Source organism: Tauraco erythrolophus, chromosome 3 (assembly GCF_009769465.1).
Source record: "Tauraco erythrolophus isolate bTauEry1 chromosome 3, bTauEry1.pri, whole genome shotgun sequence".
Taxonomy (NCBI): Eukaryota; Metazoa; Chordata; class Aves; order Musophagiformes; family Musophagidae; genus Tauraco; species Tauraco erythrolophus.
In genome coordinates, this window is record NC_141467.1 from 83,385,622 (window position 1) to 83,402,624 (window position 17,003).

At 43.0% G+C, this 17,003-nt stretch overlaps 1 protein-coding gene across 1 annotated transcript in view; it reads left to right on the forward strand.

Moving 5' to 3' along the window:
• RIMS2 (regulating synaptic membrane exocytosis 2) overlaps nt 1-2,988 on the forward strand; it is a 504,339-nt gene extending 501,351 nt beyond the window's left edge. Inside the window, exons 27-30 of the mRNA XM_086609332.1 lie at nt 337-449; nt 1,178-1,279; nt 2,186-2,325; nt 2,770-2,988. Coding sequence (XP_086465458.1) covers nt 337-449; nt 1,178-1,279; nt 2,186-2,325; nt 2,770-2,988 — 574 coding nt within the window. The remainder of the gene's footprint in view (nt 1-336; nt 450-1,177; nt 1,280-2,185; nt 2,326-2,769) is intronic.
• The last annotated feature ends 14,015 nt before the right edge of the window (nt 2,989-17,003 follow it).

Below are 17,003 nucleotides of genomic sequence, written 5' to 3' on the forward strand. Positions count from 1 at the left end.
TGGTCTTGTATGAATAATACGATAATTAACAGTGGTCTTAATATTTTGGGAAAAGAGAGTATGATGGAAAAATATTACTTTGGAAATTAGACTTAGTGAGGATTAGTGCTTTCTTCACCTGTTTGTTTATATGCTGGAGACCACATTGCTGTTTGTTGAACACTGTGAAGTTTTGAAAATTACAGTAATTGTTTTGTAATCTTGTCAGTGTAAATAAGTTCCGTGTGAGCAGTAGTACCAGAACCATAAAAGCTAAATGCAGAATATCTAGAAAACAAAAAAGGGCACATTAGAGTGTATTCATTTTTGGTGGTTTTTTTCAATATTGTTTTTTAGTTTGATTTTCCCTGGTGTGAGGTTGGCTGCAGACAGCCAGTTCAGTGATTTTCTGGATGGGCTTGGTCCTGCCCAGCTTGTAGGACGACAGACTTTGGCAACACCATCAATGGGTAAGCATTTATGTCCTATAGTTGTGATATAATCTACTGGGTCTGGTAATGAGAATATAGAAATTACCTAGATTCTAAGTCTTTAAATACAGCTTTCCCATGTGGTTTCGAACAACTCAGTTAAGACCAAAACTATAGCCTCAGCCAAAGGTGAGGCATAATTGTGAATGCTCATTAAGAGATTCAAAAGGAGAAAGATGCTTTGAAAAATTCAGTCTTTTATCTCTTTTTCAGTTTTCCATATTTAGAATGTAGCTAATGAGACCAATCCTTTCTCAGAATCACTTGGATAGTATTGAATAAAAATGGGAATTTAAGTGCAAAGTATTTGTTTTTATTGTGCTTACAGACTTTTTTGTATTCACAAGTTATCTTTTCATATCTTGTTTTAAACTAAAGGCGTGGTCAAGAGATTTCAAGCAGTTTTGCAGAACTGCTTTGTAGTAATTCCCTTGCCGTCTCTTTTTTAATCTGAAATTCTTAAGAGAGAAAAAGAATTTAATTTGAAGTGGTAGGGGCATGGGAAGTGGGAGACAAGGTGTAATTACAGGGCTTTTTAATTGTTTGCTAATGTAAATAGCAGTGAAGAGGAAAAGTATTAAATTATCTAGTAGTGTTAAAATCTGGGTCATGCTTATTGGTGGAATGCAGACGGTACAAGTCCTATAGCTTTTCATATATTTAGGTATTTCTGAATTACAATGCCAGTATTTCTTTTTGTTGTCTAGGAGATATCCAGGTGGGAATGATGGACAAGAAAGGACAACTGGAAGTAGAAATAATCCGAGCCCGTGGCCTTGTTGTAAAACCAGGTTCAAAGACACTGCCAGGTAAGGAAGAAAAATCTTAGTAACAAGAATAGAGTTCTGCTAAAAAAAATCCAACAAACCCCCAACTTCTGAGGCTTTACTGTTCAGCTTAGGTAAACTCTTAGCAAATCCACGTGTCAGTCAGTTACAGTATTGTACACTGAAATGCATAAAGTATTGAAATGGTATACAAAAAACAAACCTTACTTCAGGAAGGAAAAAAAAAATTCAGACTGGTGTCTGGGCTACCAGAAGACACAAAAGTATTCTAGTGATAGCAAATGCATCCTTGATTATGGAGTATAAAGGAAGGTATATAGAAGATGTGATACAGGAATCTTAGGGCTGAAGAGGGAATCGACAAGAGGTGTGGAATAGATACCTGCTCAAAAAGAAGACCAGTATTTGATACTTACTCCTTATTTTATAATCTGATGTCCTATAACACTGTGTGAAAAGGACAATATAATGATATTTTTAGCAAGCTCTTCTGCCGAAATAGAAATCGTGTCAAGAGTCTTTTTTTTCACTGATTTTCACCTTGTAGATAATTTTAAATTATTAACAATTTGGAGCATTGATCCAAATCTCACCAAAGTCATTCATTTACTTAACAGGCCTATTTTGCATACTGTACCATGTAGGGATACTATATATAGGAATATCTGATTTTTCCAGGTCAAAATCTAAATTGTTTCATGGCAAAAGAGACATATAAAAAATAAAGAAAAAATTATAAAAAGTAAATAAATTCATGGATAATTCACATGTGAATAAATGCTAGTATTGTTTGTGGAGATTGGTTCATATAAGTTCCATATCCAGTAAAAGATGGATTTTAACATATGGTGATAGAACGGTGATTCTGTTATGCAAAAAATCTGGACGACTTCTTTACTTATTGTTCTTTATTTTCTTTCTCCTAAGCACCATATGTAAAGGTGTATCTATTAGAAAATGGAGTCTGCATAGCCAAAAAGAAAACAAAGGTAGCAAGAAAAACGTTGGAACCACTTTATCAACAACTTCTATCATTTGAAGAAAGTCCCCAAGGCAAAGTTTTACAGGTAATTCGCATCAATATTCTGAACCCGAAAACGTCGCCTGTACAGTTGTCACTGAATGACTTTCAAACACTTCTTTTCATGCTTCATTTGGCAAGTTGTGCTATTTCAAATTCTGTTGAGCAGATAAACACTACAGTAGTAACTGTTGATGCAAGTAGAAAGTTCTGAGCAAAAGTTAGTTGTAGATTATTTTGCTTCTACTGTATGTATGGGCTCCTTGTCTCACTGGGCTTTCTTTAGTGTCATGAATAACTGCTGTGTTACTGGCCAGGTCATTTCTGTCACTACATCAGGATTAGTATACACAGAACTAAACTATGTCAGCAAGCAAGTCTTTTGTTCCTTACTACAAGTAAATAGGCAGAGACATTTGACGAATCAGATTGAAGCTCTTGGCATTTTTGCTGAAATTTTTCTATTTTCTTGTGTTTCTTTTGCTAACAGATAATTGTTTGGGGAGACTATGGACGTATGGATCACAAGTCTTTTATGGGAGTGGCACAGATACTTTTAGATGAACTGGACCTGTCCAACATGGTGATTGGGTGGTTCAAACTCTTCCCTCCTTCTTCCCTAGTAGACCCAACTTTAGCTCCTCTCACTAGAAGAGCTTCCCAATCATCTCTTGAAAGTTCAACAGGACCTTCGTATGCTCGCTCATAGCAGCTGTGAAACTGTTGTCATAGCAACCAGCGTTACAAAAAAAAAAAATTACAGGTCGCAAACCCTGGTAACACTGCATGCTTAATGTTGTGTCTTCTGAGCCTGTTTCTAGGGCTGCAACGCGATCCTGTGTTCTCAAGGAAGTTGCACACATTGTGCCCTACGGAAGGCCCTCAGGTGAAGGACTGAAGTCATGAAGAACTTATAGGTTTGGAGTTCAGGGACACTCAGTTTTGGTCCAATCTGAAGCCATGGACTAAACTAAAAGAATCAATCTGTTTCATGCAACAAAAGTCCTTTTCAATGGCATATCTGTTTTGTTGCTCCTGTTTCTTTATTTATCTGCCCTCCCCTCCTAAAGCTTGGTTATGCCACAGAAATGGAGTTACCCTCCCATGAAGCCATCTTACAAGTCAGTGGATTAGCAAACATTGGAAGAAAAGACGAACGTAAGGATGCTGGAAAAGTCAACCGTTATTTGAAACAGTTGCTTGAGATCTGAAAACTCTTCATACTGAAAAGGTTCAAGACTTAAAGTGGCGGGCTTCATACCTCCAGCTATAGACACAGTGAAACCCCAGACGGGATGGACCCTCTGAAAAATAAAATTCTGTGGATATACTGTACTGTATGAAATTAAAGAAACTTTTTTGCATGGACACAGATTTAGCTGAACACTTAAATTATTTTCTTGGGGCTGCAACTTGCAAAAAAACAAAAGAATAAATCAGCCATTTTCAACAATTTATATTCTTTTTAAAAATAAATTTCACTAGTGCATGGTTTTAAAGGGAAGAGAATGCAACAGGGTGATACAAAGACACACCACGTTTATCATTCTTTAAACCAGTCATGGTCTGTATTTTTGCAGACGTATATTAAAAATAAATAATTTCTAGCAAATATTTAAAATTCTGTTTATGTGACCAGAAATAAGTGTAATATATTAAATTTATTTAAACATAAAAGGTAAAAGCCTTGTAAAGTTCAACATAATGTGCAAATTGTACACTTCTTTTACCTCCTCTCTCTCTCTCTCCTCCCGGTCTCCCTTCTTCCTTTTGCTCTTTTTCCCCTCTACCTCCCAGAATGATCATCATATTCTAAAATGGCTACCTTTTGACTTATTACTCTCTTATGCCCCATATTTGGTTCAGGGTTGCAGATTGTTCTGCATTTCTGAATTATTTGAGAAAAATATTGTTTAAGAACTTAATTTTTTTCAAGCATGTTGAAAAGGATTTTGCAACATGGCTTGGGAGTACCTTAATGTAATTCAGCATGTATTTGATAAAGAAGATATTTGAACTTTTTGCAATTTATTGTACAGTGCATGGTAACTTATTTTCATTTTTTCTCACCTTCAAATTGAATTCTACAGCAAAATACTGGAATCATGTGGCCATTGTAAGTTGTCTTCAATAAATTTGTTTTTGGCACCAGCATCTTTCATTCAAAGGTTGAACTATCATTTTGTGAAGGTTTTGGAAAGAGGAAAAATTAAGTAAATGGTTGATTTTTAGGAAATAAGTTTAAACACTTATTTGCACTAAACCAAATTAATGCTATGTTTTTGAGATTACAAAAGCAACAAAGGTTACTAATTCGTACAGTTCTGCTGTAAAGTTCAATTTTCATAAACTGCATTTGTTTTGCAAAAAACATGATTAGGTAATATCAGTCTGAAAAATGTCAATCTTTGGTTCATAAAATAGCCTTAAAGAAAGCTTATCAGTAGCACTCCGACAGCTATTTGACACCAGTACCAAACCCCTTACTGCAGTCAAAAGATGTTTAAAAACCTGTTTTTTGTAGCAGACAGTAACTACCTTTGGGTGGTGCTGCAAGTTCAAGCTTCTCATTAAATCGCATTATTTAAAGGGAATGTAACTGGCTAACATTTAATAATAAAATATCCTTTTTTTCTGGGTATTTGTATGCCTTTAATACCTGTTTAAGGTTTAATATTGAAAGCTTGCAATAATTTTTGAAATATACATTACATTTACCTTGAAGGCCACACAGAATTACTCCGATTTTATTTGAAAATCTATTAGTTTCCCATTAAGAAATTGTACATGCCTCATAAGAGAGCAAAAGTAATAACAGTATCACTTAAAATGCCTTTTAGTTTGTGCAATATCATATAAATCAAGATTGTGTCTTGTCTTCAGAGTTTATATGATGGATTATTGTTAAGTTAATGGACAGACTGGTAAAATTATATTTATTGAAATAATTTAGACACCTGTCTACCAGCAGCAAATAAATACTACTAACATGCAGTCAACAATATCCCCTAGGATATTAAACTAAAATACATAACCATTTTCCTGATACCGTGAGATGTGCTCACACGTTCCTGTATGCATAGTCCTATATAAATTATTTCGAATTTAAAATCAAGGACATGACGCATGGAAGGTTTGTACATACTTGTCATTATGCAGTATTTATTTTAAAAAGAATTAATGTATTTTTTTTAATTTTCACACGTCTGCAACTCTACTTATGGTTTAGTCATGTAAATAGCACTATTCCAGTGATCACTGCTGTCTTGTACATAGTACATTTTAAAAAGTTAAAAGGAACTACAGTCGGGGGGGAAAAAAAAGGGCAGATTAGGCCTGTAATGAACACCAACTAATGTAAATCAAACTCATTCTGGTGATGGTATTTAACACTTTAAATAAAACATTTTCTTTACAGAACTTGTGTGCAGCGCTTCGTTGCTTTTCCCTGCGATGGTCAGCAGCATCCTTTAGCGGAGTTCGTGGGAAACAGTACACGCAGCTGATGGACGAGCAAGCTTTTCTTCTCAGAACGGTGCTGCGAATGAAACGCCATTTGTAAAGTGACACATTCACTGCCAGAGGTTTTCGGAGCGTGTGTGCACACAGGCGGGGGAGCAGGGGGAGGCCAGGGCTGCCTCTCGCCCAGCAAGGCATCGGGCTCTGCGCTCCGGCCGCCCTCCTGCTCTCCCGTGAAGAAGGCAGAGGGTTCCAGGGCTGGAGCTGGCCCTGAGCTGGCAGCCCCAGCTGCAAGAACAGGCTTGGGCTGTCACATAACCAGCACACTTAACGTGCTGGGACTGTGAAGTGGTGCCATCAGCTGGGGTGAAGCAGCCGTCCCACCCAGTTAAACTTCCAGTGTTTGAAATAGGGTGGCCACACTCAAGGTGGCCGTTGGGCATGGTTGTGGATTGAACTCCTATCTCGTTCCTGGGTCTGTTGGGAGGGCGCTGCCCAGCCTCCCCAGAGCAATGCCAGTGGTGTTCCCTGCCCAGCTACGGTTCCTGCCACCACTTAATTCACTAGGAAAGCTGTAGCCATAGATTTTCAGCTGTTGAGCTGAATATATAATATTAAACAGGTTGGACTGTAAAAAGAGTTAAGTTTCTAAGCTTCCACCCTGTCCCTAGATACCACCTAATATTAGCTGTCTTTTTTCTGATGAGCAGGGCACAAACGAGGCCAGAGTCCCCAGCCGGCAGTGGTGGCTGCGGTGGCTCGGGCAGTCTGCGCAGCAGAGAGCGAGCAGCTCTCCAGCACCTCTATGGCTATGCGAAGGGGTGGAAGTGGAGACAGGGATGGAGACAGCAGCAATGGAGGCTTTTCTCTCTGCCCGACTCCTCGGAGGCAGAATTGGCACAGGCAGCGGTGACTGGGCAAAACTCAAGCACTGCCATGGAGTCAGGTACCTGCATCTGGAAAATGTACTGAAGACCGGCTGGCTGGTGGTTTGCACAGCAAAATGTGTCCATTTGATTCCAAATATCTAAAGGATTCTTTTCTTCTTTGAGACAGTTTCTGAAGATTACTTGCTGTTTCCCGTCACCAGCACCTTCTTGCCTAGCTCCACTTAATTTCAAACCAAAGAAAACTGTAGATAGTTTTAATCTTGACAGTCTGACTTTACTCATGCCTGCTAAACATTGGCTTAGACAGTTGATTCATGCTGTTGTCCTGGAGGGTTTGCACCCATGAAACGTGCAGTAAAACACTACGTCACCCTAATCATGGGGCTTTTCTGCACGTCTTTAAGGCTGAAATAGTGAGATGCTCTTGCCATTATGAGAGTGAGTGTGGGGCCAGCACGTGCTGACCAGCAAGGCATTGCATTCTCGTAGCCTCCCACTACTATCGAATATCTGTTCACAACTGTGTAATTAATTAAAATATAAGTGATTTCATAAAAAAGGTTAAAAACCAACGCTTTAACATGACATAAAATTTAACAAAGCATTAGATTTCACCACTTCCTCACAAAGTTAGTTAATGCTGTGAAGCAGTCTAGAGCAGTCCTCATCTCTTTCCTTAAGCTCACAGCTCTGTGCAATTCTCACCTCCCTGTCACTCAGGCAGCTAAAAGCAGACACCAGACCTATAGATCTAACAACAATCTTCCAACTGTGACTACCCTTTCTGTCCCTTCCTTGTCAAATATTTACAGTGAGCCTTTACCAGGAGCAAGCAGCTATGTGAGAAAGGAGATGCACATTTTCCCAGACCAGAACGGTCCACAGTTAGGACAGATTAACAGGAGGTGGCTTTAGGTGGCAAAAAATAAAGCCATATGCTACTAAGACCAGAGATAAGTTATGTTCTGGAATTATTGGCTTAATATCTGCTTATTTTAGATGTCTTGTTTAGGATGGGATGAATTACTCTGGGAAAAGCAGATTCTCTCCCTATCTCCCCATTGACCACAGAGACAGGAAGCGATGACCAGCTAGGGTTGAACATCTAACTTCACAGCAGCTGAGCTTTGGAGAAGCAGACTCAACCTCAGCAGCTAGGAATAAGAACAAAGCCTCCATGGTTCTTCATTAGCAAGTTCTATCTGAAGTGCCTGTGCAATTATCAGGTCTGAGGGCAGCAAGCAGTCGATGACTGATGAGGGAGGAAATGGCTGGGAATTAATTTCCCAGATCTGACACTCAGCTGAGCCCCAGGGAGAAAGAGAAGCAGCCATACTAATTAAACCATAGGACATTAATGCCCCAAAATATAATTCACATGAGGTCACACAGAAAGAAAAGAGCATCTTAGATCTGGAAAAAGTGCATGAGACAGGATCGAGGAAAAGTTTGTCATAAATGCCTGTCCTCTGTGACTGTTCCTGCAATCAAGAACAGTTTATTAAGTGCGATCCAAAATGTACACATTGCTGAACTGGTGTGGACATGAAGATAAAATGGTTGAGTGGTACTAGATGCCATTAGCTTTATGGACATGGAGGCTTAGGAGACCTCAATGAGATGGGAGCCAGTTTGGCACTAGTAGACTATTTTGAGGGCAAGACTTATGAGCAGCAGCTGAGGTCACTTGGCTTGTTCAGCTTGGAGAAGAGAAGGCTGAGGGGTGACCTCATTGCAGTCTACAACTTCCTCAAGGGGGGCAGCAGAAGGGGAGATGCTGATCTCCTCTCTCTGGTGACCAGATAGGACACAAGGAAATGGAATGAAACTGTGTCAGAGGACGTTCAAGTTGGACATTAGGAAAAATTTCTTCACTGAGAGGATCGGTCACTGGAACAGGCTCCCCAGGGAAGTGGTGACAGCACCAAGCCTGTCAGAGTTCGAGGAGGGTCTGGATGATGCACTTAGTCATATGGTTTAGTTTTAGGTAGCCCTGCGAGGAGCAGGAAGTTGAACTCAGTGATCCTTATGGGTCCCTTCCAACTCAAGGTATTTTATGATTCTATGATTTCTCCGACAGTTGTTAGCAGGGCTAGTGCAAGAGTTGTTAGTCAAAGTCCTGTCTAGCTGCAGTTTTGGTAAGGGAATGATCAGTGTTTTAGAGATGATATTTATATTAAGATGACACCACTCACTGAAATGAAAACGAGACAAAGCACCAACGCTTACTAGGCCAAAACTCAACCAGCAGGTCTTGCTATGTGGTTAGCGCATCTGACACATGAAGAAAAGCCCAGTATTACACTTCCCAGTGTATGTCAGCCTAGTTTGAATGTCAACAGTTGCCAAAATTCCTATCCCCTTGATGATAATGAAAAGCAGATATAGGGAAGACTGAGACATGATTTTCTGTTTCAGAGTCTGAATTCATGACCTGCATACTCTAATACCTGCTGACTTGAACTTTCAGAAGCCTCAGCTACCACCTGCCACGTGCCTAAGTGTTGTGGTTTAACCCCAGCTGGCAGCTAAGCATCACTCAGCTGCTCACTTACTCCACCCTGATGGGGTGGGGGGAAAAAATTGAAAGGGTAAAAGTGACAAAACTTGTGGGTCAAGATAAAGACAGTGTAATAGGCAAAGCAAAACAAGGAATTCATTCACTGCTTCCCATGGGCAGGCAGTTGTTTGGCCATCTCCAGGAAAGCAGGGCTCCATCATGTGTAACAGTTACTTGGGAAAACAAATGCCATCACTTCAAATGCATCCCCCTTCCTTTTTCTTCCCCCAGCTTTATTTGCTGAGCATGACACCATATGGTCTGGAATATCCCTTTTGTCAGTGTGGGTCAGCTGTCCCAGCTGTGTCCCTTCCAACTTCTTGTGCCCCCCCAAAGCCTACTCACTGGTGGGGTGAAAGGCAGAAAAGGCCCTGACTGTCTAAGCACTGCTCAGCAATAACAAAAACACCCCTGTAATATCAACATTGTTTTCAGTAAAAATTCAAAATATAGCCCCATACTAGCTACTGTGAAGAAAATTAACTCTATGCAAGCCAAAACCAGCAAACTGAGGCATCAGTGCACGTAACTGCACAGCCTCATGCATGAACAAGTGAGTCCTGTCCTTCACTGTGTTTCGGCTGTACAAGCCCAGCTGCCTGGAAGCCAGCAGCTGTGGCTCTCTAGGAACAGCCCTGTGGTGATATGGCACTTAACCAATAGATAAGTTTATTCCTCACTGGCAAAGATACAAGCTGGAGAAAGGACATTTTTGTATCTATCCTGATGCGCTTTGGTGCACTGGTCATTGGAACAAAGGTGGAGCTAAGAAGAGTAGATCTCTGAGTGAGCCAAGAAGGGTTTGAGTCACATGAAGGGAACCAGAGCACAAAATCACCTAAAAATCGCATTTCGAATCTGTCCCCTAAACACATGAGCCAGGTGCTAGATAAGGAAATACTGAGTGCAGACACAGAGGTGACATGTTCCTGTCAGCACCTTAAAGATTCTTAAACCAAAAAAAAAGCATAGCTCTCATCTCTGAAAGTTCTGGCAAGATGAAAAAGAAACAAACAAACAAACAAACAAACAAACAAAGCATGAGAATGCCCATTTCAGATTTCTATGAGCTATATTCATTTCTAACCCAGGATTTCTTGTTTTCAATTAGCATGCTGAGGTATTAGTAAAGATCACAGTGTCTCTGCAGTTGTAGGGCTAGTTTTCTTTAGTTACACACTTGGGTAATTACGAGCTTATTTTTATATACTACTGGTTTTCTTTACCTGCTTAGGCACAGTTTTTCTTCCTTGTTTTTTTAAGAATGATCTATAATCTCAGAGCAGGACCAAGCTGCCTCTCCGTGACCTTTCCGCATCTAATATGAGTCTGGTTTTTACTTAAAATGCAAGCAGATGCCTTAGGCAACATTCAGAATAATCTGACATATAGATTTCTCCCTCCCTCCCTCCCTCTGTAGCTTTGCTGCCCTAACCAGTGCTGATTAACAAACCTGATTGTGACAGCTGGGTGTCAATGCAGTTCAGCAAGCCACACATACAGCCCGAGATGGATACTCAGGCTGTCTTCAGACATCTAATTTAGGTGAAACTCAGAGGGTCAAAATTAAGAGTCTGTTTAATTGTACTCAATTGAAAGAGACAGGAGGCCTTCCAGGGTAATTCTAATTTAGGATCCTCTGGAAAGCCGTTTTAAGCACCTTTCACTGTCAGCTGCATAGAAGGCAGTTCAGCTTCTGAGGTGGGACATGCAAATAGCTCCCGAAACGACAATGCCACCCTCTGGAGAAGACATGAAAGAAGAATCATTGCTTATTCACTTTAGTACTTTCTGCTGGAAAAGTTTCTTTCTAGAAAAAAAGTACTTTCTTTCTGGAAAATGTCTGGGAAGCCTCTCTCCTGAGACCTGAATGACAGTGAATTTGAATGTTGTGAAGGCAAAAACGTGGGGAAGAGAAAAATGTACCTCCTGAAGCTTCTCCACTCTCTCACGCACAAACCTCGGGACTTTGGACTAACACCGTGGCTGGACTTGGCCTTGGTGACAGACCATGGCATGAAGATTGGTTGTATTTCTGCTCTCAAACAGCTACTTGAGTTTCACTTGCAGACAAGCAAGATGCCACCTGGCTGCTGGAGCCCTGTGACAGCATCGTCCTGGTGTCCCTGCCTCGCTTCCGCCTCTGGACCTCTTTCAATTAGGTCCCACGTGCACCGCTAAATATAACTCGCCAGCTCCAGTTCATAGGAGTGGACACCCAGTAGCATGGCTTGCTTTGCATCCACACATCTGAAGGCTCTTCCTTCCTCCCTTCCCTTGCCCTCTTCCAATAAGATTGCCTTTCCCAAACTGCTGGGAACAAGGGCTGACCTATGCTATCCCCCAAGCATTTCCTGAGAGAGCGCTGTCTATTGTGGGATAAAACCACAGCAGGGGCCATGCCAGTGATGGCACAGTATGCGTGGTACAAGCTGGGGCTTTAGACTATGGTCTGTCCTTGCTTACAGATGCAGCCCGGACACCTGTACACATGGGGATGCAGAGCTAGATGGGAATTCAAGTGGATGAGCAAAGGAGAGATCAGTCCTTTCCAAACTGGGAACGTAGAACCTTTCTTGCCAGATTTGAAGCCTGTTCCTTTACTCCATGAGATCTTAAATAAATGCTTAATTAAATGCAGATCTAGTAAGGGAGAAAGGCTGAAGTCAACAAGAATTTCAGGAATAAAAAGATGTCATAAGATGGCCAGGCTCCTAGGCACTGTGAGCAAAGTTGGAGGTTTTGGCCCCAAGTGTACAAGGGCCAATCCTCCCCTGCCTCCAGAAGGCCAAGCTACTTGGAGTTAAAAGAAACACCTGGGAGGTGTTGAAGAGCCACAATGTTGAAGAGCCACCACAGGAGAGACGGAAGATGTGGGATCTGGAACGGGTACTAGAAAGGGCTACAGCATTGTCATGGTTTGAAGTGGGGGGGGAGGTCCGGGTGGCAGAAGCTGCCCATCAGACCGGACTCCCATCCCCCTCGGGGCTTGAGCCAATCGGCACCTCTGCGAATTGCCCTATATATGTTGGGACAAAGGAACCGGAAAGGTGTGTGCCTTTGCCCAGGAGCAAGGAGAAGGGAAGGGGGCATGGCCCCCGCTCCCGGCGCCTGGCCCGGCCGGCGGCCCAGGCCGGGCCGGTGCCCACCCCGTCGAGGATGGCGGCGGCGGAGCAGCTTGGGGAACTTGGGGAGAGCCCCACTCCCGGGGTGCCCACTGGGCCGAGTTCACCCAGAAAAGACTGAGATCTAAGAGAAACGGCCACACAGATAAGAGGTCAGTGAAGATGGAACGGAACAACGAGTGCCGCGGCTGAGTCCCCCTTGCCAGCAGCCCCTTTGCAACCAGTCCTCGGTGGAGCAAGCAGAGACCCACTCGCAGCCCGTGGAGGATCCACGTCGAGAAGAGATGCCAGAGCCTGAGCACGGTACGCATCTAGAGTCTGTGGGATGACCCCCGCCGATGGGGAGGTGTTTCGTTAAAGGAGATGCCTGAGCCTGAGACTGTTGTGAATCGTGGGCACAGGTCGAGGCGCATTTACGCATCTCAGTCTGTACGGAGACGCATTTCAGGTCGATATGCCGACCCACGCCGGGGCGCATTTAAAGTCTATGATGACCCACGCCAGAGCGAGTGGCTACAGCTCCTTAAAAGTCCAGGACTGGTAAAGCCTGCACTTGGGGCAATCCGATGGGGTAAGGATTTGCCTCCTAGCGGGCAGGATTCACGCTTTCGCCGTGAGTAGGGGATCCACTGGAGCAAGGGACAATGGTGTAAGGACTCCTTCTCCTTTAAGAGAAGCGGCAGTAACAACATGGAATGAACTGACCTGCACTCCCCCATTCCCTGCCCCCTGCGCCGCTGGGGGGAGGAGGTAGAGACAGGAAGAGAAAGCAAAGGGGGGGAGTGGTGTTGATTTTAAGACCTGGCCTTGTTTTCTTGTTATCCTCTCAAGTAACTGTTGGTGTGTGCTTTTTTTTTTCTCTTTCTAGGTAGCTGTTAATAAATAGTTTTGCTTTAAGAAAACAGCCTCTTTTGCCCGGGACCGTGGTTGGTGAGTGCTCCTCTGTTCCTGTCTCGATCCTCAGCTCTTTTATTACATTTTTCTCCTCTCCATTTTACCAGGGTGGCAGAGCTGCGTGGGGTTTAGTTGCCGGATCGGCCTAACCCACGACAAGCATGTATCCTGCCCTCCATCAGCAGGAGAGGTAAGACCCAGACAGATTACTGAGGAGCTGCTTCAGAAAACGTAAGAAACAAGACCCATTTTCCACTTTCCCAGAAGTCTACTGTCCTGGCCAAATACTTAACTTGCTCAAGTTGGTCCTACTTGTATAAGTTTGCAAAAAGAGAACAGGCTCAAACCAATTAATCACAATTAACAAGGACAACATGAATGAACCAAGCAAAGTAATTAAAGACTGAGGAGAGGCTGGGGATAGGAACCCTACTAAGCAATTTAATTCATTCCTCTCCATCCACACCCTCACAACCAGGGTGTCGTCTTGTCTAGTTCAGCACCTGTGGTGGTGTCCCATAATCATTTCAATAGGTAAAAGAAACAAACCAGCATGCAGTGGATTTTTCCAATAGCATGCCATCATTGACTTTGATATCACAATTGCTCCTAACTGATTTTTGGAAGGGATGTAGTTACTTGTGTTTCAGGGCTGAAGCTGATCTCCGAGCACCAGAGACAAGGATAAGCTTTTTTGGTGGGGCAGGTTATCCTGCTCCTATCTACCAGGAAATGTCAGGTACTTTCTTTTGAAGCATTTAGCAGGGGTACTTGTCAAACTGAGGTGAAACGAGAGGCTGGGATCTAGGATGGTGACTCCCATGGTATTGGAGGCTAGCCTTAATCTTGCTGCTGATCTGAAGGATCTTTAAGGATGCCAAACAACAGTGAAATGAGATGATGTAAAGATCATGTTTATGAGTCTCCAATTGAAACCCTCTTTCTCAAGTTCCCTTACACCCAAATGTGGTTTTGGTTTTTAGTTTACTACCCTGGTATTTACTGAGTGCATGTATCTAGGTCATAACTATTAATACAGTTTGAGTTGTTTAAGACAAATTCTCTTGGAAAGAAAAAAATGGCTTGGGTAGAGGCCAATAAGAAAATGGCAAATTGGAAGGAAACAGCTCTCAATTCATGCAGAAAAAGAAAGTTAAGGAATAAGTGCCTGCTTTGCAAGGCTCCACAATGGTCCATTGTTGAATGATGCCAAATCCCATACATATTCTCCCCTGGAAGTCAGTAAAATTGAATTTGTTTTAAGAAGAATTATTACCCAAAGCTCTGCAGGGAGAGAAGAAGCTGGAAGAAGCTGCAATGGAGTCATGTCCCACTGAGCGTTCACTAGAACTTTCTTTTGTTGGGAGAGGAGCTCAAGTCAGCCTCAGAGGAATGACAGAAGGCTTACTGGGAATGTGAAACCACACAGACCCCTCGAGATCTTCAGATGATGGGCACAGCTGAGTTAGATGGTGATCAACACGTAGCCAGGGGTGGGTTTTTTAGAAGTGTTTAGATGTCTAATTAAAAGGGAAGTGCAGGTACCAATAATGACTAGTGAAATGGTTGTGAGAAGGAGCTGGGAGGACTCCTAGGCTTTTGAGTGACATGGAAGCCGATCTCCATCAGAGACTGGGCTCTCCTCCTGCCCTGGCACTGGGCTCTATTACCTGCTACATAGTTCATATAAATGCCTAGTCTGAGGTTACACATGCCCCGTGTGTTACAACATCAACTGTACCCCCACCTCCTCTAGCTCCCTGCACTGCATTTCACAGTACCTTCACCTAGGATTTTCCCTCTCCCTTGGTATTAAAGCTTGAGAGTGCTCTGCCATCTGGCAAGTCTCAAAGGATAAGACTCATCTCACCTAATTTCAGAGGTCAGTCAGGTGGACGTGTGTGTCTGAGTGGTTCATTCTGGTCTCCCTGTATAGACAGTGGAAATGGTCCTTTTAGAACCCAATTTATCTGACATTTTAGATGTCTGCTTTAAGATAGAAATGGATCTTAGCTTAGCTGTACCTATTCTCATCACTGACTATAAAGGGAATAGCTCAGATGTACATCTAGTCAGCTGAAACCCATTAATTGAGTCTTGCTATTGACTCAAAGAGGCTTTTGACTGAAGCCTCCTATGTGGCTACAGCACAGAAGAGGCACTGCTGTGGCATCCAGTCCGAGGCTGCTGGAGGCAAGTATTGAGTGCTGCAGGATGGCAATTGAAATAACCTCAGGGGCTGCAGGGCAAGAAGTGCCTTGAGATAACACTGCAGAGACAGCAAAGACTTCTCTGGATATGACTGAAACTGTAAGAGTTCAGGAGTTGTTTCTGGCGTGTGGAGTGAGAGTCCTCTCCCAAAGACAGATGACTGCAGCCTTTCTTCTCTCAGGTAGTTAATTCTGCCTCAGGCTGTTTTTTTTTTATATCATGTCAAGGCACCTGTATGGCTTAATCTTTCTCACCTATAGCATGAGTGTCAGATGCTGGAGAGTGAGACTGAGTTTCCCCTTACTCTGGAAAGACTTTACACCCAAATCTCTTGCTGAGCAGGAAATGATCCCTGAGAGCCAGTTCGGAGGCACGTGATGGAAAAGGGATTTTCCCAGCTTCTGCAAAGTACATGACTGGGTAGCCGAGGCAGGGATGGATGGATGTGTGGGAGTGCTAGTTGAGCTGAGGAGTTAGGCATGCCTGAGTTGTGGTCTGAATTCTGAGGAACCGCTCTGTATTTTGGATTTAGACAGTTGCTGAATAAAATACACATCAACATCCCTAGGTAGAGACTGTCCACCTCTCACAGACCACCTTATTCACAACAGAGGAACAGGCTTGAACTCCTTTCTTTTCCTCTGCTGCAGATTAAACCCTATGTCTCCATGATGCTTTCTACAAGTGATGTGGCCTTCACACATAAGCAGCCTATACCTGTTGTCTGAAAGAATCTCTCTTCTTTTAATCTCCTTAAATCTTCCAATTTCTTCTTTCCTGTACTATCAACCATTATAGATGAGAAGCTCAACATGAGCCGGCAGTGCGCTCATGCGGCCCAGAAGGCCAACCGCATCCTGGGATGTATCAAGAGAAGCGTGGTCAGCAGGTCAAGAGAGGTGATTCTCCCCCATTACACTGCTCTTGTGAGACCCCACCTCGAATACTGCATCCAGTTCTGGTGTCCCCACCATAAGAGAGACATAGATCTGTTGGAGCGTGTTCAGAGGAGGGCCACAAAGATGATCCAGGGGCTGGAGCACCTCTGCTACGAGGACAGGTTGCGGGAGCTGGGATTGTTCAGCCTTGGAAAGAGAAGACTTCGGGGGGACCTAATAGCTGCCTTCCAATACCTGAAGGGAACCTACAGGAAGGCTGGGGAGGGACTTTTTACAAGAGTGTCCACTGATAGGACAAGGGGAAATGGGTTTAAGTTGAAGGAGAACAGATTTAGATTAGAATTTAGGAAGAAATTCTTCTGTATGAGGGTGGTGAGACTTTGCAATAGATTGCCCAGAGAGGTTGTGGATGCCCCCTCCCTGGAGGTGTTCAAGGCCAGGTTGGACAGAGCCTTGAGTAGCCTGATCTAGTTGAGAGGCATCCCTGCCCATGACAGGGAGGTTGGATTAGATGATCTCTGAGGTCCCTTCCAGCCTATGCCATTCTATGATATGATTATTTTAATCGTAAAGTCATACAATTTTATCCCTCTGATGCATGTTCACTCCAGTTGGAAAGAATGACGTTCAGCAGGAAAACCTGCTACTGATTTTTTGTCTCAGTGACAGTTACCATTCAGTTACGT